The sequence below is a fragment of the Spermophilus citellus genome (genome assembly GCF_964194105.1).
Source record: "Spermophilus citellus genome assembly, chromosome: 6".
NCBI classification, from domain to species: Eukaryota; Metazoa; Chordata; class Mammalia; order Rodentia; family Sciuridae; genus Spermophilus; species Spermophilus citellus.
In genome coordinates this window covers 111624118-111647813 of record NC_138187.1, presented here as the reverse complement: position 1 = coordinate 111647813, position 23696 = coordinate 111624118, and the positions used below count along the sequence as shown (strand labels likewise).

Sequence of the window (23696 nt, the reverse complement as noted above, 5' to 3'; positions counted from 1 at the left end):
TACTATAATTATTATTAAAATAAGAACTTAAAAAGCAATGAATAGGGGACTTGGGTTGTAGCTCAGTGGTAGAATGCTTGCCTAGCACGTTTGAGGTACTAGGTTCAATCCTCAGCACCACATAAAAATAAATAAATAAAATAAAGGTATTGTGTGCATCTACAACTGAACAAAAAAAAAAATTTAAAGCAAAGCATATATATTTTCAAGGACACTGTAGCTATACCTCACTGATCCAACATTACTACACAATGGACTTGTAGTACATCAATCAATTTTCCAGTTAAAGCAATCTTATTCCATTCTTGTAAGAATAGAAACTTTTCTTTTGGATTAAAAAATTATATCATACTTTGCATAAGTAGCTTTTGAAATTGTAATTAAGCTCTTAAACAGGAATAAATTACATCTGATGCTCTGCCTCTTGATAACTCTGGGTTATGACTACAAACATGAAAGTAGTACTGTGTCACAATTTTTTTTTTTTAATTTCAGCAGACACAACAACATCTTTGTTTGTATGTGGTGCTGAGGATCGAACTCGGGCCACACACGTCAGGCAAGCGCGCTACCCCTTGAGCCACATCCCCAGCCCCTGTGTCACAATTTTTGATAGAAAAATTCACCTTGATATTAAATATCCTCTGACTGGCAAGCTTTTGTAATTCTTTTGTCTATTTTCATTTTTTCCCCCTTACTTTTAGGCTATTTCCTCCTGTTATTTCTAGTCCAGGTTAAGGTAGGAAACCAGAGAATCAATTGTTTCTAAAGTATAATGTAATCTGGCTTCACCGAATAATCTTAATTATCTAGAATTTTAAAAAGTCAAAGTTGTTGTAAAAATAGAACTTCTAGGGGCTGGGGCTATAGCTCAGTGGTAGAGCACTTGCCTTGCAGGTGTGGGGCCCTGGGTTCCATCCTCAGCACCACATATAAATAAATAAATAAACAAACAAACAAATAAATAAATAAACAAACAAACATACATTTTTAAAAAATAGAACTTCTAGATAAACAAGGTGCTAATTATAACTGTAATTTACAACACAGAATCCCTAAAACATAAACAGCACATTCTGCAGCTCCTTCTCCAAACCCTGGAAATAATTAATAAGCCATCTTGGAGACAAAGCCAATATATATGATTACATAAAGTCTAGCATGTAGCAGTTGAAGAACATGAAATGGAATATGAATATTCTAAAAGCTCATGGAAGACAGTAGCAAAGGGTATATAGACCTAAGGTTAAGGAGAAAGTCGTGATTGAGTTTATGACGGAGTTTATAGTTTAAAAAGACAAAAGAAACGTTGCCGTGATGGATGGGAAGTAACTTAAAAGGTATAGCCAGAAGGAAGCAGCACCCTTCAAAACTCAGGCATAAATACCTGTTCACATAAAGAAGTTTGAACAACTACCATTAAAATTGGGACGGACGGGAAGACACTCGGAAAGATACTCTATAAAACAAAAGTATCAGCATATTGGCTATATTGGGTAAAATACGTTCCATGCTCTCAAATGTCACCTTTTTTTTTCTTGCTCTTCCTTCTCTATTTTGTGGGATGCAACATACGTTGAAAAGAGATGGCAACACCTATTTAAGAGCTTGACAAACTCTACCATGGCATCCTCTTTAGACATGTTTCCCAGGGCCGCCCATTCTCTCCTATAAAGAATAATAAGAAAAGTTACCTCCCCTTAACAGAATAAGAACTTGATTTAATTTAAACCGCAATGTGAAAATTTTTCAATTATAACTAAAAGAATGATTCTAACGTAAGCAAAAGGTTCAAAACTCCCAAGTTTCAACAATCATGTATTGACTTAATAAATTATGCCACAATCTAAAATTTAACTTCATTGCTGTTAATTCCCATATGATGAAAAGTTGTCTATATTTTGTTTTCCTTATATCGAATTTTAGCCTTAACTGAACAAAATACTTTGTGTATTCTTTTCTGGCACAACTCAATAAAGGAATCAATTACTATGAATTATAAAGAACTGTTTTTAATATTTAGGAAGAGGCAAATGAAATTGTACTTGTCTTATGATCATAATCAGATAAGAAAACATTAATATCTAGCCATAAACATTTCTAAGCCAAAAAGTAGAATTAATATCTGAAGACTCCAGAAGCTGCAAGCAAAATGCTTTAGGTCTTAAACTAAAGACCAATTATTTACATCTTAAACAATTTACATTGTTTTCTTTCCCAGCTTTGTTCTTACTACATTTATTATACAACAAAACACTGTTACCTCCTGTCATTCCCCAACACATCAAAGAATCCAACTTCAGGACAAGTGTCTGGATTATATGGGCCCATAAGAACCTGTTTATGCAGTGCCACAAGCTTCAATTTTTCTTCGTAAGTTGGATGAAAGGCCTTGCCATCCTTTTCTATAACAAAAAAGAAATACAATGGAAACAATTAGCACTGACAAAATACATAATTCCCAGTATTATATGTTGAAGCTTTGCTATAAGGTATGTCACAAATTGCCTTTAATAGATGTAAAAACTATTAAATCCTTCATAAAATGTGAATTATTTCTTTAAAGACAACTGGCAATATTTACTATAGAGAAATGCATCTGTCAAACTGCAGTGGGGTACACATAAATAAATGTACCACTTAACACTTTTTTTACACATATTAAAAACAATGTGCACTGGGTGAGGTGGTGTACATCTATAATCCCAGGGGCCCGTGAGGCTGAGACCGGAGGATGCTAAGTTCAGTCAGCCTCAGCAAAGGCGAGGCAATAAGCAACTCAGTAAAGACCCTGTCTCTAAATAAAACACAAAATAGGGTTGGGGATGTGGCTCAGTGGTCAAGTGCCCCTGAGTTCAATACCTAGCACCCCCACCACACAAAAAAAACAGTGTGCAAGCCACGCATGGTGGCACAGCCTATAATTCCAGCAACTCAGGAAGCTGAGGCCCTAAGTAATTTACTGAGACCCTATCTCAAAATAAAAAATAAAAAAGGCTTGGAAAGTGGCTCAGTGCTTAAGAACCCCTGGGGTTTAATCCCTGGTACCAAAAAACAAACAAAACAAAACAATGTGCAACAATCTTTTTTGTCAGTTTTGGTACTGAGGATTGAAAGGGGCACTCTACCACTGATCTACATCCCCAACCCCTTTTTTATTTTTAATTTTGAGACGGGATCATGCTAAGATACTGAGCCTAGACCCAAACTTGTGATTCTCCTACCTCAGCCTTCTGACTTGTTGGGATTATAGGAATGTGCCACCACACCTACCTGCAACAATCTTTTTTTTTGAGAGAGAGAGAGAGAGAGAGAGAGAGAAATTATTTATTTATTTTTTTTTTAGTTTTTTGGCGGACACACCTTTCTTTGTATGTGGTGCTGAGGATTGAACCCGGGCCGCACGCATGCCAGGAGAGCGTGCTACCGCTTGAGCCATATCCCCAGCCCAACAATCATTTTTTAAGAGTTTTTTTAGTTGTAGTTTATACAATCTTTATTTATTTATTTTTATGTGGTGCTGAGGATTGAACCCAGTACCTCACATGTACTCACAAGTGCTCTACCACTGAGCTACAGTCCCAGCCCCTAAACGGTTTTTAAAAAATAAGTTTACATCAACTACTTTTAATATTATTAAGCAACCAGCATACATACAGTTTAAAAGGCTATATTCAAAACATATCCAACTACTGAGACAGACATGATATGATACAAGGAACTCTAAAATCAGATAGCTTAAATAATTTTATTTTATTTTATTTTATTTTTTAAAGAGAGTGAGAGAGGAGAGAGAGAATTTTTTTTTTAATATTTATTTTTTTAGTTCTCGGCGGACACAACATCTTTGTTGGTATGTGGTGCTGAGGATCGAACCCGGGCCGCACGCATGCCAGGCGAGCGTGCTACCGCTTGAGCCACATCCCCAGCCCGCTTAAATAATTTTAAATCTCATTTCACATGTCCAAGAGATTTCAGTTAACCTCTCAGTTTGTTCATCAAGAAAGTGAGGGTCATACTGCTGCTTTCAAGGTACTAGGACATTATTATTAATAATAACTATTACATATTTTGCATTCCTTCAATATTATTGTTATCTATGGCAGACTTCCAAGAGAATCAAGATTGAAGCCAGCACTGGGTACAGTAGCACACACCTGTAATCCCAAGACTTGGAAGGTTGAAGGCAGAGGACTACCTACAAGTTTTAAGTTCAGCCTCTGCAACTTAGTTGAGAACTTGTCTCAAAATAAAAAATGAAAAAGATGTAGCTCAGTGGAAGAGCATCCCTGGGTTCAATCCCCAGCATCAATCAATCAATCAATCAATCAATCAATAAGAAAAAGAGTGAAACCAGTTTGACTTGGGAAGATTTAACCTCCACCAACATTCAAAAGCTGTACAAAACTGGGGCTGGAAAAATCAGAAATCTTTTTTTTTGGAGGGTGGGGGGTGGGGTGGGGTACCAGGGATTGAATTCATGGGCACTTGACCACTAAGCCAGCCCTATTTTGTATTTTATGTAGAGACAGGGTCTCACTGAGTTGCTTAGTGCCTTGCTTTTCCCGAGGCTGGCTTTGAGATCCTCCTGCCTCAGTCTCCTGAGCTGCTGGAATTAGTGTACACAACCAAGCCTGGCTAAAATGGGAAGTCTTTGAAGAATACTGCTTCTTGATAAATGGAAACATTAATTATTAGTTGATTCCAATAAGAACAGACTACCAAATTTCAATGAAGGTAAAGTAGTATATACGAACTACACATTTAATTCATTTATATAGGAATGACCATAATAAAACCACTAATTAGTAAGAAAAATAAGAGTGCTAAGATATGAACAGGGAACTTGAAGAAAAATACAAAAGTTGATAATAAATATGCAAAAGGATATTCAATTTCACTAGTTCAGGAAATGGAACTTTAAATTATGAGATACCAAGACTCCCTCCCTCCTCTCATTAGATAAAAAAAGTTAGGTAACATCCAGAGTTGGTAAGAAGGGGACAAATAAGGACCTACTCTCTCGTATACTAATGCTGAAAATATAAACTGTTTTTAAGTTATCTAGATCAACAATTTGGTATATATTTCAAAATTGTAAACATGTATGCTTTCCACAAAAAAGTAAATAAATAAAGGCATGTTGTCCATCTACAACTACAAAAAAATAATTTTTAAAAAATGTACATGCCGGGCTGGGGATGTGGCTCAAGCGGTAGCGTGCTCGCCTGGCATGCATGCAGCCCGGGTTCGATCCTCAGCACCACATACAAAGATGTTGTGTCCGCTGATAACTAAAAAATAAATATTAAAAATTCTCTCTCTCTTTTAAAAAAAAAGTATACACATTAATGTTTGAAATAGAATACATCATTCACATGTAATTTAAAAAAAATGTACATGCCCTATGATATAGTAATTTCAATTTTTATTACATAGCCTTGATAGGACTCCCAAATATACATAAAGAAACAGATATCAGAACTCACTGCAGCACTATTACTAGAAACAATTAAAAGTTCATCAATAAAAGCCCAGTGAAATAATGTGGTTTATTCAGACCGTGGTATAAGTGAAGCAGTTTCGATTATTAAGTGAAGAAAGGCAAGCACAGAAAACTATACATAATCATAGCACAAATGTATTTGATCAATTCTAAGCAACCCGACCCATCACTTAACATCTCTAAAGTGAGATTAGATTTTTTTTTTTAAGTTGTAGATGGACAAATACCTTTATTTTGTTTATTTTTTTTTATGTGGTGCCGAGGATCAAACCCAGGGCCCTGCACATGCTAGGCAAACGCTCTACCGCTAAGCCACAACCTCAGCCCCGAGATTAGATTTTACAATATATATTTTACAGTTCAGGCAGTTTTCTTTTCTTTTCTCCTTCCTGTCCCCTGCTCCCCATGGCAGTGCTGGGGCTCAAACTGAGAGAATTCAGGACCTAGCATGTGCTAGGCAAGTGCTCTCTGCTAAGCCACAGGCCCAGCCAGTCTTTCTTTTGTAATGGCCCCTAAAGTAAGTCTTAGAATTGATGAACCTGTTACACACACCTAACATTAGTGTAAATGCAAAGAAAAAGATCTAGAAGGAGCCACACTAAGGAGATGAGAACAAAGTGGGAGAAGGCAAGAATTAGAAGCGATCAGAGAGAATTTAAGTCTTCCTTACAATATTTAATCTTTCAAAGAAAAATATCTAGAAGGACAAACTAAACAGTTAAGAAGTACTGTCTCGGGCTGGGGATGTGGCTCAAGCGGTAGCGCGCTCCCCTGGCATGCGTGTGGCCCGGGTTCGATCCTCAGCACCACATACCAACAAAGATGTTGGTTGTGTCCACTGAAAACTGAAAAATAAATATTGAAATTAAAAAAAAAAAGAAGAAGTACTGTCTCTGGAAAGTGACTGGCAACATTGAAGGGTGGGAACTGAACAAGTTTCCCCATTAAATAATACATGAAGGGCTGGGGCTGGGGCTCAGCGGTAACGCATTTGCCTGTCATGTGTGAGGCACTGGGTTCAATTCTCAGCACCACATATAAGTAAATAAAATAAAGGTCTATCAACAACTAAAAAAATATTTTTAAAAATACTACATGAAAAAAATTCTTAAGCAAAAACTCATTTGATACGTGGGGGAAATTTTCTTTCTTTTCTGGTACCAGGAACTGATCCCAGGGGCCCTGAGCTACATCCCCAGTACCTTTTTTTTTTTTTTTTTTCCCCATACAGGGTCTTGCTAAGTTGCTGAGGCTGCCCTTGAACTTGTAATCTCCTGCCTCAGCTTCCCAAGCCATGGGGTTACAGGTATGCACCACACCTGACAACCTGACCGTTTGGTCATTTTAAAATATTTTTTTAGGGCTGGGATTGTAGATGTAGAACACTGGCCTAGCATGTGTGAGGCACTGGGTTCAATCCTCAGCACCACATAAAATAAAGATGATGTGTCCACCTATAAGTAAAAAATTAATATTTTAAAAATACATACATGTATATAAATATCTCCCAGAGCTGGGTGTGATGGCACATGCCTGTAATCCCAGCTGCTCAGGAGGTGAGTCAGGAGATCTTGAGTTCAAAGCCAGTCTCAGCAATGGTGAGGCACTTAGCAACTCAGTGAGACCCTGTCTCTATATAAAAAACAAAAATAGGAAATAGGGCTAGGGATGTGACTCAATGGTTGAGTGCCCCTGAGTTCAATCCCCAGTAACCCCTGCCCCCCAATTTTTTTTTCAAGCTAGGGGTATTGTCTATCCATCTATACACACAATATTTTTTGCCATACTAAGGACTAAGCCCAAGGGCAGTCTGTCACTGAGCAACATCCCTAGCCTTATTTATTATTTATTTTTTTAAGTTTGAGATAGGGTCTCACTAAATTGCCCAGGCTGGTCTCAAACTTGTAATCCTCCTGCATCAGCCTCCTGATATGCTGGGATTACAGATGTGTATCACCACACCTAGCTCTGTTTGTGTGTGTGTGTGTGTGTGTGTGTGTGTGTGTGTGTGTCTGTGTGTGTATCTGACAAAATTATAGTGACATAAAGGAACGATTTTAAGAGTTTACTTCTGACCTAAAAAAAAAAAAAAAAGGGTTATACGTAATAAAGTACACTTATTATAACTCATTAGGTTAGGACAGTAGTTCTGTTAAATTCCACACAGTACAGGGTATAAAACAAAAGAGAGCCAATCAAAATCCCAACGGCATTTCTTGTAGAAATAGATAAAGCAATCATGATATTCATATGGAAAAATAAAAGACCCAGAATAGCAAAAGCAATTCTAAGCAGGAAGTGTGAATCAGGCGGTATAGCGATACCAGATTTCAAACTATATTACAGAGCAATAGTGACAAAAACAGCATGGTACTGGTACCAAAACAGGCGGGTGGACCAATGGTATAGAATAGAGGACACAGAGACTAATCCACAAAGTTACAACTATCTTATATTTGATAAAGGGGCTAAAAGCATGCAATGGAGGAAGGATAGCATCTTCAACAAATGCTGTTGGGAAAACTGGAAATCCATATGCAACAAAATGAAACTGAATCCCTTTCTCTCGCCATGCACAAAAGTTAACTCAAAATGGATCAAGGAGCTTGATATCAAATCAGAGACTCTGCGTCTGAAAGAAGAAAAAGTTGGCTCCGATCTACATATTGTGGGGTCGGGCTCCAAATTCCTTAATAGGACACCCATAGCACAAGAGTTAATAACAAGAATCAACAAATGGGACTTACTTAAACTAAAAAGTTTTTTCTCAGCAAGAGAAACAATAAGAGAGGTAAATAGGGAGCCTACATCCTGGGAACAAATTTTTACTCCTCACACTTCAGATAGAGCCCTAATATCCAGAGTATACAAAGAACTCAAAAAATTAGACAATAAGATAACAAATAACCCAATCAACAAATGGGCCAAGGACCTGAACAGACACTTCTCAGAGGAGGATATACAATCAATCAACAAGTACATGAAAAAATGCTCACCATCTCTAGCAGTCAAGGAAATGCAAATCAAAACCACCCTAAGATACCATCTCACTCCAGTAAGATTGGCAGCCACTATGAAGTCAAACAACAACAAGTGCTGGCGAGGATGTGGAGAAAAGGGTACATTGCTGGTGGGACTGCAAATTGGTGCGGCCAATTTGGAAAGCAGTTTGGAGATTCCTGGGAAAGCTGGGAATGGAACCACCATTTGACCCTGCTATTGCCCTTCTCGGACTATTCCCTGAAGACCTTGAAAGAGCATGCTACAGGGATACTGCCACATCGATGTTCATAGCAGCACAATTCACAATAGCTAGACTGTGGAACCAACCCAGATGTCCTTCAATAGATGAATGGATAAAAAAAATGTGGCATCTATACACAATGGAGTACTATGCAGCAATAAAAAATGACAAAATCATAGAATTTGCAGGGAAATGGATGGCACTAGAGCAGATTATGCTTAGTGAAGCTAGCCAATCCCTAAAAAATAAATACCAAATGTTTTCTTTGATATAATGAGAGCAACTATGAACAGAGCAGGGAGGAAGAGCAGGAAGAAAAGATTAACATTAAACAGAGACATGAGATGGGAGGGAAAGGGAGAGAAAAGGGAAATTGCATGGAAATGAAGGGAGACCCTCATTGCTATACAAAATTACATATAAGAGGCTGTGAGGGGAATGGGAAAATAAACAAGGAGAGAAATGAATTACAGTAGATGGGGTAGAGAGAGAAGATGGGAGGGGAGGGGAGGGGGGATAGTAGGGCATAGGAAAGGTAGCAGAATACAACAATTACTAATAGGGCATTATGTAAAATTGTGGATGTGTAACCGACGTGATTCTGCAATCTGCATTTGGGGTAAAATTGGAGGTTCATAACCCACTTCAATCTAATGTATGAAATATGATATGTCAAGAGCTTTGTAATGTTGTGAACAACCAATAAAAAAAAATAGATTATACACCTTGATGTTATCTTTCATGCTAAAACCAACACGCCTAAAAAACTGTTCTTTATTTCTCTTCCCAATGAAATCTTTCTGAAATATAGCCTTCAATTTTATATCAAGAAAAATGGTGTTATCACTGTTCGCTACATTCATTAATTAAAAAAAAAAGAAAAAAGACCTATACAACAATAATGCAATGCTTGAATTATATTAATCCACTGAACAGACTATAGAGCTATTAAAATGATTATTAAAATAGGCAATTTAGTGAGACCCTATTAAAATCTTATAATTGGCCTTTTATAAGGGCAATTATAAGATGAAGAACACTTTGATGACGTAATAATTAAGTAGAATGGAAAATTATGTGCTACACTTTCAACAATGTAAAATGCCTACAATGTGACCATATACCCAGAGAGAATATAGAAAGATAAAATTTTTAGAAATTGGGAAGCTATACTTATAGATCATTTTTTAAAAACTGCAATATTTTTCTTACAAAATTAGCTATAGAGAATTCTATTCTAAGATGATGTTGGGTTGTTAAAATACGTAAAGCAATAGTGGCTACTAATTATATTATTTACCAAAAAGCCTATCTTCAATTTCAAAAACATTCATTCCATCAATCTTAATTTTAGACATATTAATGACCAAAAGTTTTCTTTTTTTCTTTTTTTGGGGGAGTGGGGGGTAGTGGGAATTGAACGCAGGGGTACTCAACCACTGAGCTACATCCCCAGCCCTATTCTGTATTTTATTTAGAGATAAGATCTCACTGAATTGCTTAGCACCTCATTTTTGCTGAGGCTGACTTTGAACTCCTGATTCTTCCTGCCTTAGCTTCCTGAGCCACAGGGATTATAGGCATGTGCCACCATGCAGAGCTTCTTTCTGTCTGTCTTTCTTTCTTGAAAGTTCTGGGGATTGAACTCCAATGTGCTCTGCCACTGAGCTACATCTCTAGCCCTTTTTATTTTGAGACAGGCTCTAAATTGCCCAGGCTGGCCTTGAACTTGCCATCCTTTGATTTAGTCTCCAGAGTGGCTGGGATTATAGGCATGTGCCATTGGTGCCTGCCTTAGGTTTTTGTTTTTTAAATAAAAAAGGCCTCAGTTTATATCATTTTATCTTGAGCTTTATATAAGAAAAAAGTGCTTGCTAGTGACTCAAGAAAAAAAGATGTAGTGAGCCTGAAAATGACGAGAGTACAGTATTTTCACCTTTTCTTTAAAAAAAAGATATAGGGGCTGGGGATGTGGCTCAAGCAGTAGCGCGCTCGCCTTGCATGTGTGCGGCCCGGGTTCGATTCTCAGCACCACATACCAACAAAGATGTTGTGTCCTCCGAGAACTAAAAAATAAATATTAAAAATTCTCTCTCCCTCTCTCTCTCCTCTCTCACTCTCTCTTTAAAAAAATAAAATAAAATAAAAAAATAAAACATGGAGACATTTAAAAAAAAAGATAAATTTGATGAAAATGGTTATTAACCTAAATTATTGTCAATAAATATAAAATCAGAACTGTGAATGTGGCTCAGTGTTAGAGTGCTTGGCCCAGGTTCAATCCCCAAGCACTGCAAAAAGAAAAAATAAACAACATATAAATAAGATAAAATCAGATGGAATCTTCTCTGGAAGGCTAATCACTTTTCAGATTGGTCAAGTAATGGCAATTTTCAAACATACACACATTCTTTTTGTGGTAGGGAGATGATCTGAGATGGACTAGTGGGTGTGAAAAGTTTTTCTTAATCTACAACCATCATAAAAGTTATTTGTAAAATAGCTTTTTTAGTATTATACAATAACTTATAATATTCATAGGTTAGAGTCATATTTTTTGATAAGTAGTATAAATATAAATGGTAGTCAGGGCTGTAGAAGAGAGAGTATCCTTTTCCCACTAGAAGATAAATTTACTTCATTTTAAGCATCTGGTAGTTCCAACTATATGCAGTGGATTATGGGAAATGGAACATTAAACAAGGAAACTACCCATCATTTAGCAAAGTGTCAGTTTAACCCCGAGTACCAATAGGAAGGTAAGAGCTAGGTCTTGGGAATGTTTTTATGACTGTCAGAATTAAGGACATGTTACAAATTAGAAAAATATTTTTTTTAAATATATTTTCAGTGTTAGCCCTGGTCAAGTATTCTCCTGAGGATTACACAAAACAGATTTGTCTACCACCATGATACCCACCCCACCCCCGGGCTCAGCTACATGTTTTGCTCACATGCATTAACCACCAAACCAAGCCCAACAAATCTCACTAAAGAAATCAACTTCAGCAGGGCATGGTGGCACACACCAATCCTAGTGAAAGACTGAGACAGGAGGCCAGTCTCAGCAACTTAGCAGGGCCCTAAGCAACTTAGAAAGACTTTGTCTCAAAATACAAAATAAAAAGATCTGTGGAGGGCTAGGGATGTGGCTCAAGTGGTAGCACGCTGGCCTGCCATGCGCGGGGCGCTGGGTTCAATCCTCAGCACCACATACAAATAAAATAAAGATGTTGTGTCCACCGAAAACTAAAAAATAAATATTAAAAATTTCTCTCTCTTTAAAAAAAAAATGATCTGTGGATGTGGCTCAGTGGGTAAGGACCCCAGGGTTCAAATCCCTGATATAATAAAGAAAAAAAAAAAAGAAAGAAAGAAAAGGAGGAGGAAGAGAAGAGGCGGAAGAAGAAAAATCAACTTTATGGGTCAATTTTTGTGACAACAAGCAAAACTGTACCTCCACTCTTGTGAATTTCATTGGCATTTTCACTGAATCTTTTATATACACTTACTATTTTTAAGAATCGATCTATAATCATTCCTTTATACCTTGTTACTGAATCTTCAAATTAATCATTTTTTCTTTTTCTTTTTTTTAACATACACACCCTTATATTTTTTTTAATATTTATTTTTTTTTTTAGTTTTTGGCGGACACAACATCTTTTTTTTTATGTGGTGCAGAGGATCGAACCTGGGCCGCACGCATGCCAGGCGAGCACTCTACCGCTTGAGCCACATCCCCAGCCCCAAATTAATCATTATTTTCTGTTAGGAAAAAAATTTGTCTCAAAAAAAATTAAGGAAAAGAAAACATGACAGATGTTAATACCAATAATTATTTTGGAAAGACTGGATTATAGATTAATTGTATTTTCTCTATTCATTTTTTATTTTCCCAAATTTTCTTCAATAAGCATATATATCCCCCGCCCCTTTTAAACAAAAGCTTTTTTCCTTTTTCAATGCACTTTTAAAAAGTCAAAGCATGGCTCATTGGAAGAGTGTATACTTAGCATGTATAAGGACCTGGGTCCAAATCCCAGGAACAAAAAAAATAAAAGGTCAAATCAATGTTATCTTCAACCTTTGAGGCAAAGCGAAAAGATAAATTATTCTCCTGTGGAATAAACAAAACCCAGGAGGCTACGCTAATCCTAACTACCTTTAATATAGCATATGCTACCGATGTTCTAAACTTCAAAGAAACAGAAAAATAAAAATGCTTTTTACCATTTTGGACTGGGTTGTGGCTCAGTAGTAGAGCACTTGCCTAGCTCTACTACTGAAGCACCGGGTTCTATTCTCAGCATCATATAAAAAAACGAATAAATAAAATAATTGTATTCTGTTCACCAACAACTAAAAAAACAAAATAAGAAATAGAAAATGCTTTACCATCTAAATTGCTTGGCAAATTATTAGTATTACAAAAAGAAAAAAGGCATCTCTCTTTTCAGATGACTCCAGTTCACATATCACAAGTGTTTGTTTAAGTCTTTTTTAATTAGGTAAGAGTTAATTACTGCAAAGTCATCTAGTTGTATAGCAACCAAAACTAAACACAAAAATGTTTGTAAAGAAGTTACAAAGCTATTTTTCAGATGCAAGTGTGAAAAGATCCTTATTCTGATCAATGAGAAAGAAGTACTTCTGTTACCTTAAGAAGCATGACTGCTAAGCTAGCTCTTCTCAACTGAACTAAGATCACTAGCTGACATTTATCTAGCAACAACCATAAAAAAGTTCCTTTCCATTTCTATAAAACTGAAAAGCAATAGGTTAAAAATCTATTTTACCTAAAGGAGACTGACTAAAGTCCCTAGAGGCTGGTGAACTAGACCAACTCCTCCCACAGCTCCGGTTCCTCATGCTGGGGATCAAACCCAGAATCACACATTAGGCAAATGCTCTATCACTGAACTGCATCCCCAGTCCCCAACAGCTAATTTTTTATGAAGCCTACAAGTTAAAAACGATTTTTACCTTTTTAAAAGGGTTACAAATAATGAAGAGCAAAAACATAAAACAAAGCATATGCAACACTCACTATATATGATCCTTAAACCCTAAAGTATTTACTATCTAGCCTGTTATAGGAAAAGCTTGTTAACCCTAGACTAGAGGAAGAAGTAAATTCAAAGGGCCAAAATGATTTCCAGGAAGTTTTAAAAACGCAAATATAAATAAAAAGTTAGAAAACATACAAATAAAATATCCAGTTAACATAATAGCCTGAACACACACATTTATCTCCAATCATCAATGAAATCCTACTAAAAGAAATAAGCCAATTTACAGAACCCTGAGGAAGTTCAGAAACCAAAGGCATCAGATTCTTAATAAAAAGGAATTTGTTTTAAAGTCTATATAAGAAGCATACAGCCACTCTCTATCCCATTTTGTATAATAACCCCAAACAGGCAGATGGTTACCTTGCTCCTATTCAACAGAGGGCTTTATCTTTGCTATAGAAAATAAATCGTTCCCAGTCTAAACTTTGGTGCCCAAACAAATGTGATAGTAAAATACATATTTTTAGAAAGGCATGGTTTCAAAAACTGTAATCCCCATGCACTCTCTTCTCAAGAAGCTACTGTGGGTATGCATTTCCAGTGTATGTGTAGTAAATAGCAAAACAAAGGAAAACAAATGATTCGGGTAAAAAGGAATATGACAGAACAGAAGGTAGAAGTAATCAACTTCCAGGATGCCACATGGGCAGAAGAAAACTAAGACTGAATCAAGAATTTAAGGGCAAAAAAGACATGACTTTTCTTTTTCTAAAAGATCTTAATTGGCTTTTTGGGGGGTACTGGGATCGAACTCAGGGGCACTTAACCACTGAGCCACATCCCCAGCACTATTTTGTATTTTATTTAGAGACAGGGTCTCACTGAGTTGCTTAGCACGTGCTTTTGCTGAGGCTAGCTTTGAACTTGCGATCCTCTAGCCTCAGCCTCCAGAGCAAACTGGGATTATTATTATTTGTGTGTGGGGGGCTGGGGATTGTGTGTGTGAGGCAAGCACTCCACCAACTGAGCTATATTCCCCAACCTGGCTGGCTTTATTTTTGATTCTAGAGTTGGAAGTATGTCCTGATGTTAAAAAAAAAAAAAAAGAAAAAAGGGTAAGTTAACCTGAGGATGAAGAAAACAAATAATTGCCTCTACATGAAAGACAAAAATTTGTTCAAAGAACCAAAATGCAACCAAAATACATGTTCTGTCCCAATTATAAATAATATAAACAGCCAACACTAATTCGATCATAATTAATTACAGTCCGATAAAATTGCTGAGGATGACCTCAAATTTTTGATCCTTCTGCCTCAGCCTCCTAAGTTGCTAGGATTACAGGTTTTCACAACCATACCCGGTAGAAAACAGACTTCAAATAAAACCCATCCCTTATTAAAATAAATCCCTATTAAAATTAAAAACATGGGGCTGGGGTTGTGGCTCAGTGACAGAGTGCTTGCTTTACATGTGTGAGGCACTGGGTTCAATTCTCAGCATTACACAGAAATAAATAAAGGTCCATCAACTAAAAAAATATTTTAAAAAATTAAAAACACATCTTCACATTTTTTAATTAAGAAAAAGCATAATTCACAAATTCTTATACTATTTAAAAGAAAAGACTAATATAGTGCAGAATGCCTGACTCAAGGAATATGAAACACTTTGAAAATTACTTAGCACGTACTAAATAATAAAAGTTTTAAGATTTCCTCCCCATTAATTCAACACACCCACAATCAATTTTTGGCAATTCCTCCTTTTTAACAACAAATGCAGCTGCCAGTTGTCAGGTACTGTTTAGAGAATGTGTTGTGTATATATGTGCCTGTGTATATATGTATAATTTTTATAATTCTTACAACAACCATTTGAGAAATGAAAGCACAAAATGTTTAAACAAACAGCGGAGGGAGAAAAAACAACCCAGAGTATTGACTCCAGCGCTCACCTTCTAAATACTGAGCCACTGTGGCTCTCAACTTAGTTAAATGATAAAAGTAAACATCTTTCTGGGTGTTGGCTACATGATTGTGTTCACTTTATGAAAACTCAAGAAGCTATACACTTGGAATCTATGCTTTCTTCTGTGTGACACAGGAGAGGCCTCAAGCAAATTTTAAAATCATTTACATTAAAAAATACACGGGGGTGGGGGGGGTACTGGGGTTGTGGCTCAGCGGTAGAGCTCGCCTAAGGAGTAAGGGGCCCTGGGTTCGATTCTCAGCACCACATAAAAATAAACAAAATAAAGGTGTTGTGTCCAACTACAACTAAAAAAATAAATATTTTTTAAAAAATACACACAGGGGGGCTGGGGATGTGGCTCAAGCGGTAGCGCGCTCGCCTGGCATGCGTGTGGCCCGGGTTCGATCCTCAGCACCACATACCAACAGGGATGTTGTGTCCGCCGAGAACTAAAAAATAAATATTAAAGAATTCTCTCTCTCTCTCTCACTCTCCTCTCTCACTCTAAAAAATAAAAAATAAAAAAAATACACACAGGGGCTGGGAATGTGGCTCAAGTGGTAGCACACTTGCCTGGCATGTGTGGGGCACTGGGTTTGATCCTCAGCACCACATAAAAATAAAATAAAGATGATGTGTCCACCGAAAACTAAAAAATAAATATTAAAAAATTCTCTCTCTCTCTCTCTCTCTCTCTCTCTCTCTCTCTCTTAAAAAAAAAATACACACAGGGCTGAAGTTGTAGCTCAGTGATAGAGTGCTTGCCTTGCAAGCATGAGGCACTGGGTTTGATCCTCAGCACCACATAAAAAAAAAAAAAAATAAAGGTACTGTGTCCACTTACAACTGAAAAATAAATATTAAAAAAAAATTCTTAAAGTGATACTACACTGCAGGGTATGGTGGTGCATGCCTATAATCCCAGTGGCTTGGGAGGTTGAGACAAAAGAACTATAAATTCAAGGCCAGCCTCAGCAACTTAGCAAGACCCTTTCTCAAAATAAAATCTAAAAAGGTTTGAGTGTGTGGCTCAGTGGTTAAGCGCCCTTGAGTTCAATCCCTGGGACAACAACAAAAAAAAGGCACAACATATACACCTGTAATCCTAGCTACCTGGGAAATTGAGGCAGGAAGATTCCAAGTTCTAGGACAGCCTCAGCAACTTGGCAAGACCCTGTCTCAAAATAAAAATGAAAAAGGGTTGGGGATGTAGTTCAAAGAAAGTGCACTTGCCTACCACGCATGAGGCATGGGTTCAATCTCTAGTACTGCAAATAAAAAATAAGGTACAATTTACCCCTTGCCCAAAATAGTATAATTTGAGCATCAATAAGAATTATCAATAAGAAAAAAATGAATAAAAATCACATGTATAAAGGCATGAGTACTTCATGACAAAAAAAAGTGTAACTTTTTTTAGCTGCTAGGGGGAAAATTTGTTATTTTGAAAACTAGTAAATAACAAGAAACAAATATTTATCTTTCCTATTTGAACTCCACCCTAAACCAACGAGTACATGAGGAAAAGTATTTCAGTAAAGGACAAAGAAAATATCACCATTTAAAAATCCTTAATAAATTAACAGATCCAGACATTATCAATGGCCTTAACATCACAAAAGGATATACAACTTAATATTATCTGCCTCATGAAGAATGCACACAATACAAAGTAGTCTTGCCAGAAAACCAGAACTTGAATCTAAACTATCTAACTTTAGGAAATACACAGATGGGGAAAAAAAAAACAAAAAAACATTTTAAGCTGCCTGGATGCAATCAACAAAATCTAATGAACCACCCAATTTCTTTTTCTTTCTGTTTTTGGGGACTATGGACTGAACCCAGTGGTACTTTACCACTGAGCTACATCCCCAACCCTACATTTTTTTAAAAAAATTTTGGTAGTTGTAGATGAACAGAATGTTTTTATTTTATTTGTTTTATTTTTATGTGGTGCTGAGGATCAAACCCAGTGCCTCACACATGCAAGGCAAGTGCTCTGCCACTTAACTATAGCCCCAGCCCTCCCAGCCCTATATTATGAGACAGGATCTCGCTAAGTTGCTGAGGGTCTTGCTAAATTGCTGAGGCTAGCCTCAAATTTGTGACCCTCGGGCTGGGGATGTGGCTCAAGCGGTAGCGCGCTCGCCTGGCATGCGTGCGGCCCGGGTTCGATCCTCAGCACCACATACCAACAAAGATGTTGTGTCCGCCGAGAACTAAAAAATAAATATTAAAAATTCTCTCTCTCTCTCTCTCTCTCTCTCTCTCTCTCCCCTCTCTCACTCTCTCTTTAAAAAAAAAAAAATTCTCTCTCTCTCTCTCTCCTCTCTCACTCTATCTTTAAAAAAAAAAAAAAAAAAATTGTGACCCTCCTGCCTCAGCCTCCCAAATCCCTGGATGACAGGCATGCACTATGAACACCCAATTTCTTCAACAAACAAAACGTAAAGGAACTAAGGGATGGATGTGTAGATCTTTTTTTTTTTTTATTTTTTAATACTTATTTATTTTTTTTAGTTTTCAGCAGACACAACATCTTTGTTTGTATGTGGTGCTGAGGATGCGCTACCGCCTAAGCCACATCCCCAGCCGGATGTGTAGATCTTAACTGAATCATCATTTAAATAAACTATTTAACAAATTGTTATGAAACTGGAAATTTTATCCTTTGGCTAGACATTTGATACGAAAGAATTATAAATTTAAAATTTTTCTATGGGTGATAATGGAATTGTAGTCAGTTTTTTAAAAGGAGTCTTTACCAGGCATTGAGGCAAGAGGATTTCAAGTTCAAGGCCAGCCTCAGCAACTTAGCAAGATCTTGTTTCAAAATAAAAAGGAATCTTCATCTTTTAAAGATAATTAAATATTTAGATAGCTTGAGAAGTCTGGAGCAGGTCTGGTTGGGTAATGGGTACAAGGGGAATCAATGCACTATTCTACCTCTTTTTGTGTATGTTTGAAATTCTCCATAGTAAAAAGTTAAAATTTAAATTTAAAAAATTAAAAATGTTACATCTACTTTTAGTTTACAACAGTAAAATCATCATCATCATTACATTAGCTAAATGTAGGCCTCCCAAAAGGTCTAATATATTAGTAGAAATGGAATTTAGCAATAAAAGAACTCACTTTTTTTTTTTTTTTTTTTTTTTGGTGAGGGGAGGGAGATGCCAGGGATTGAACCCAGGCCCTTCCTTGCTCAAGCTAAGTGTATGCTCTACCACTAAGCTACAATTTGTTAAACAGTTTATTTAAATAAGGTTTCAAATAAGATCTACACATCTTTTCCACCCTTTTTTTCCTATACATGTTGTTCATTGAGGAAACTGGGTGCCCATGGTGCCTTCCTTCCCAATAACTTGGGAGGCTGTGGCAGGACTCATTTCTGATGGGCACATTTACTTAAGTCCATTAGGATTCTCCCTCAATGCATTCAGATTTTCAAAGCCAAAAGCAATATTATTTAGGAATTCTCTCACACTTATTTTACAGACATTTGGGACTTTCTAGAACATGATCATGTTTAGAAAACCAACTTGGATCTTTCCATTAGCCTTTTATATTTTCATGTAAATATAATGAAAAAGTTCAATGTGATAAGGCAACTAGCTAGGTTGCTTTGAATATTCTCTTCAGCGTATCACCAGAAAACAGAGATCCCATTTGTTTTTATCTTCTGGGGTGCAAAGAACTATATTTGGAATCAGACAGACTGAGAACCAATCTCACCTCTTACAAATAAAAACTGAGCCTGGTGCGGTGGCACATGCCTGTTATCTCAGGTAGTAGGGAGACTGAGACAGGAGGATAACAAGTTTGAGGACAGCCTCAGTAACTTGGGAAAAAAGCCCACAGCAACTTAGGGAGACACTCTCAAAATTAAATAAGGGGGCTTAAAAGGGCTGGGGATATATATCCCCAGTAGTATATCCTTGGGTTTAATCCCCAGTACCAAAAAAAAAAAATTAGAATTAAATTTTTAAAAAGGCTTGGGGACGTAGCTCAGAGGTAAAAGACCCTGGGTTCAATCCCAGTGCCAAAATAACAACCGAGTGGCTCAGGCAGATTCCTCACCAGAGAAATGAGAATTACACCTTTACAAAAGGGCTCACAGGAAGATTAAACAAATCTTGTATACAGCTTTCACAATAGTACCTAACATTTAGTGAACATCTGCTCAACATATTGGCAATCATTAGTTTGGAATTTTAAGTTAATGTAACTAATCTAACAACTTAATGTAATGTGGCAATAAAGTATTAGAGACAGAAAAATCCACCCCCTTCATAAGAACTCTTAAAAACCAAAAATTTACTTCTGCAGGTCAACTTCATCCAAGAAGCATAAAACCTATATGCTCTGGGTCCCTTCAGTTCTCTAACAACAACAACAACAAAAAAAACAACAACAACAACAACAACAACAACAAAAAAAAAAAACACCACAACAACAAAATACTTAATTTTGCTAAAATTGAATTAGGCCAACTTTGCTCCATCCTTTAAAAACCTTTAATGAGGGGCTGAGGCTGTAGTTTAATGGTAAAGTGCTTGCCTCGCATGTGTGAGGCATTGGGTTCAATCCTCAGCACCACATAAAAATATATAAAGATACTGTGTGTTCACCTACAACTAAATAAATATTTAAAAAAAAAAAACCTTCAATGATTTTTCACCAATAATCTGACAAAAAGGACCAATTATTTACAATAGCATCCAACTCTTATGAGGATCTGAATTAAACCTCTAAAGCCATCTCTCTCCACCAAACTACTTCCTACTTGTCACTTCCCAGACATATGACTTGGCCATTCGGGTTCCTGACCTTCCCAATTTAATGAAATGGCACCACTACCTCAATCTTTCATACTACTGTCACTGGGTCTTTAACTCCTCTTTAGGACTTATAGGACCTAATAGATCCTAATGAGCTATTCACTTACAGTGGAAAACTAATTTAAAATATTAACCATAATTAAGGATGCAATAATGCTTAAAATTTAGAAGGTATTAACTTACATTTACCTGTACTTCCACTTATTATTTCACTTTTTTATTTATTTCTGTGCAGTGCTGGGGATGGAACCCAGGTCCTCACACATGCTAGGCAAATGCACTGAGTTACACACCCCAGACTATATTATTTAACTTTTACCTTCACAAAATTAAGAGGGTAGTTGACATATAGGCTCAATCACTGGCCTATGACTACTGTGACAAGATTACTTTTACATTCTTCCTTTTTCTTTTTTAAACAGTTATTGTATATGTCTCATATGCTGCCAGTATCTTCACTGATATCTCATGTAATGTTCCATGCAGAAAGGTAGCTTTTAATTGCTAAACAGTTACTTCTCTTGTTTAAGTATTTGGATATTGCTTTGAAAACTTAAGAAATGAATGAACCATACCTACCAAAGAAGCTTTTGTTATTAAAGTGACTATAACTAGGCTCCCCAAATTATGGATTTCCCCTAGGATTTCTCCCACTCAATAAAATAATGTTAGGTTTAGATCACTAAAGCTTAAATCTGAGATATCAAAGAACTAGAATCCAGAGGTTCCTGACTTTCAAGGCAATGCTATACTCCACCTTATACAGTACTTTAATCTTTCAAAGTAGATGTTACTACTATTTTCAAATAAGACAAACTAAAAAGATGAAATTACCCATTTTGCTTTTAGTCATGTGGCAAAATCAAGAATTAAAAGTTGATTCCTTTCTACTCTTAGTATCTACTACAATATACTTGATTGGAAAAATAAATTCCAAGAATAAAATTTTAAGGTAGAACATAGTTTCCCGAAGTGTACAGAAACTACTAGATTTGCATGTGTGTTAATATATCATACCACAGCAAACTCTAAATTCAAGCCAGTGACCTCAGAGGTCAAGTGATCCAAAATCCATTAGCCATTATTAATTTCCCAAGCTAGCAAGTATACAAGGGCTGAATTCATTGTGTAATGACAAAGAATATTTCAAGGGTAAGCTTTTTAATAAAAAACGCAATGAATTCGGAATGCTCAAATGTTCTGTATGATTTACAAAAGAGAAAGCTTCACTAGTTTGCACAATTAAAGTTATTTTGAGAGAAAACATGTCATTAACATGTATCACTAAGCTGAACTACTCAACTTCAGCCAGTAAAAATGTGTATTTTAAAAGGTACTCCTTCTGGGAAAACTGTCATAAATATGCTGTTCTGGAATGTACGTGGAACCTAGCAACCACTTTTAAAAAGTTTCATTTGTGGATGTCTCTCCTTGCCCTCCGCCCAAGACAGACATAAATATCTTTAAGAATCAAACTAACGGTCATCAGTCTTTCCTATTTACAAAACCATGTGACTGGTCTCTCCACCATTTGACTAAGTGAATCACCCACTTTAAAGAAAATAAATAAATAAATAAAACACTTAGAACAATATTGTTCTAAGAAAAGAGACATTTCAATTAATTATTCGAGAGGCACAGAGGGTACTTTTAGGCTTTACTCTGAGAATTAATTCTTCCACATTAGTTACTAGATAAATTTTTAACCATTCAGAAGCTACTAGAACATTGTGGACATCTCTTCAGAATTTGACAAGGTGGAAAGCATAAATGAGTTTAACACTTTATTTTTTTCTCTTCCACATCAATACTACCAGGGGACCAGGTCCTATAGTTCCCCAGAATGGCTGGAATGGGTATGTATTGTGGAACCTATTGAAAAATTTCTTCCACTGTAGGAAAAGGGTAAAAATCGGTGGAATCCTAGGTGGCAAACCATGGGAAACAGGAAAAGGAAAATATCGGTAAAGAAAAAAAGCAATCCCAGAATAGGATCCTCTGGGAGAGAGGTTTCATTCTTCCATCCTAGCTCACGGAAAAAGGAGAAGCTAAATCAGGTAAAATGCCCTGGTAACCTATGGGAGGCGGGACTCGACTGCTAAAGCAAGGTTCCAGGCCCCTCAGGGGTGTGACCTAGTCCAAGCTAATAGTGACAAACTTCGGGTACCCCCAAGGAGGGAGCCCTGCTCTGGTCACCGGGCCTACCATAGGCGGTAGGAATGAGGAATGAGACTCGTCCGGTCACCCTAGGGACCACAGCCCTGGCTCCCGGTGCCGAGCAGAGGCGGCGGGAGTGGGGGCGGCGCGGCTCACCTCGGAAGAAGCGCAGAGCCAGGCTGTACAGCTCTTCCAGGCCAAAGCCCCAGCGCTGCTCCAGCCGCCGCGCCTCCTCCGCCGCGCCCCCAGCCGCCGCCTCCCCGGACTCCGGCTGCTCCCCTGCGGCGCCCGGGCTCCGGCCGGACCCAGGAGGCGAGGGCGGCGGCAGTGGCGGCGGCAGCAGCGGGGCGCCCTCTGCGCTGGGTCGCTCCTCCGGATCCGGACTTAGCGTGAGGCCGTCGACCGATACCTCAAGGCGCTCGGCGTTCAGCACCGCCGCCATCTCCGGGTGCTGCGCCTCCTCGGCGGGGACAGGCGGCGGCCACGTATCGACTTCCTGCTGACCTCTGACCTCCGCTTGCCGACACCGGAACTTCCGCTGCTAAGGAGGATCCTGGGCCCCCCAGAAGGGCTGAGGCCTGGTGCCCCGCCTCCTCCGGAACCGTCGATTACGCCCCCTCCGCGACCACTCGCCGTCGCCTCTTCTAAAGCTGGTTTCCACCGCCTCTTCCAGCCATTACCCGGCACTCTGAGATGCCAGTTCTTGTTATGAGCGGCTGCTACGCCCCAAAACCCCCCGCCCACGCCCCCAGTTGGGTTCAGCGGCTATTCAGAGATCGTCAGGGGCGGGGTCAGAGGAGACCCGCGCGAGGGTTAGTGCCGGGAGCGTGACTGTGTAGACCGGCAGGCCCCCCACCCACCTACCCGCCCGGGCAGAGACCCTTCACTTTTTGTAGAGGATTCTGTGGTTGGAGGAGCTCTTTTTGCCCACCAGTTTTATTGGTATTTACAGAAAC

At 37.8% G+C, this 23696-nt stretch overlaps 1 protein-coding gene across 1 annotated transcript in view; it reads right to left on the bottom strand.

The window, feature by feature from the left end:
* The window catches only part of ACBD3 (acyl-CoA binding domain containing 3), a 40037-nt gene extending 16686 nt beyond the window's left edge, over nt 1-23351 (bottom strand). Inside the window, exons 1-3 of the mRNA XM_081297227.1 lie at nt 22897-23351; nt 2264-2405; nt 1528-1668 (exon numbers count right to left, since the gene is read on the bottom strand). Of these exons, the coding sequence (XP_081153353.1) occupies nt 1528-1668; nt 2264-2405; nt 22897-23182 (569 nt within the window). The 5' untranslated portion in view covers nt 23183-23351. The remainder of the gene's footprint in view (nt 1-1527; nt 1669-2263; nt 2406-22896) is intronic.
* Nucleotides 23352-23696: the final 345 nt, after the last annotated feature.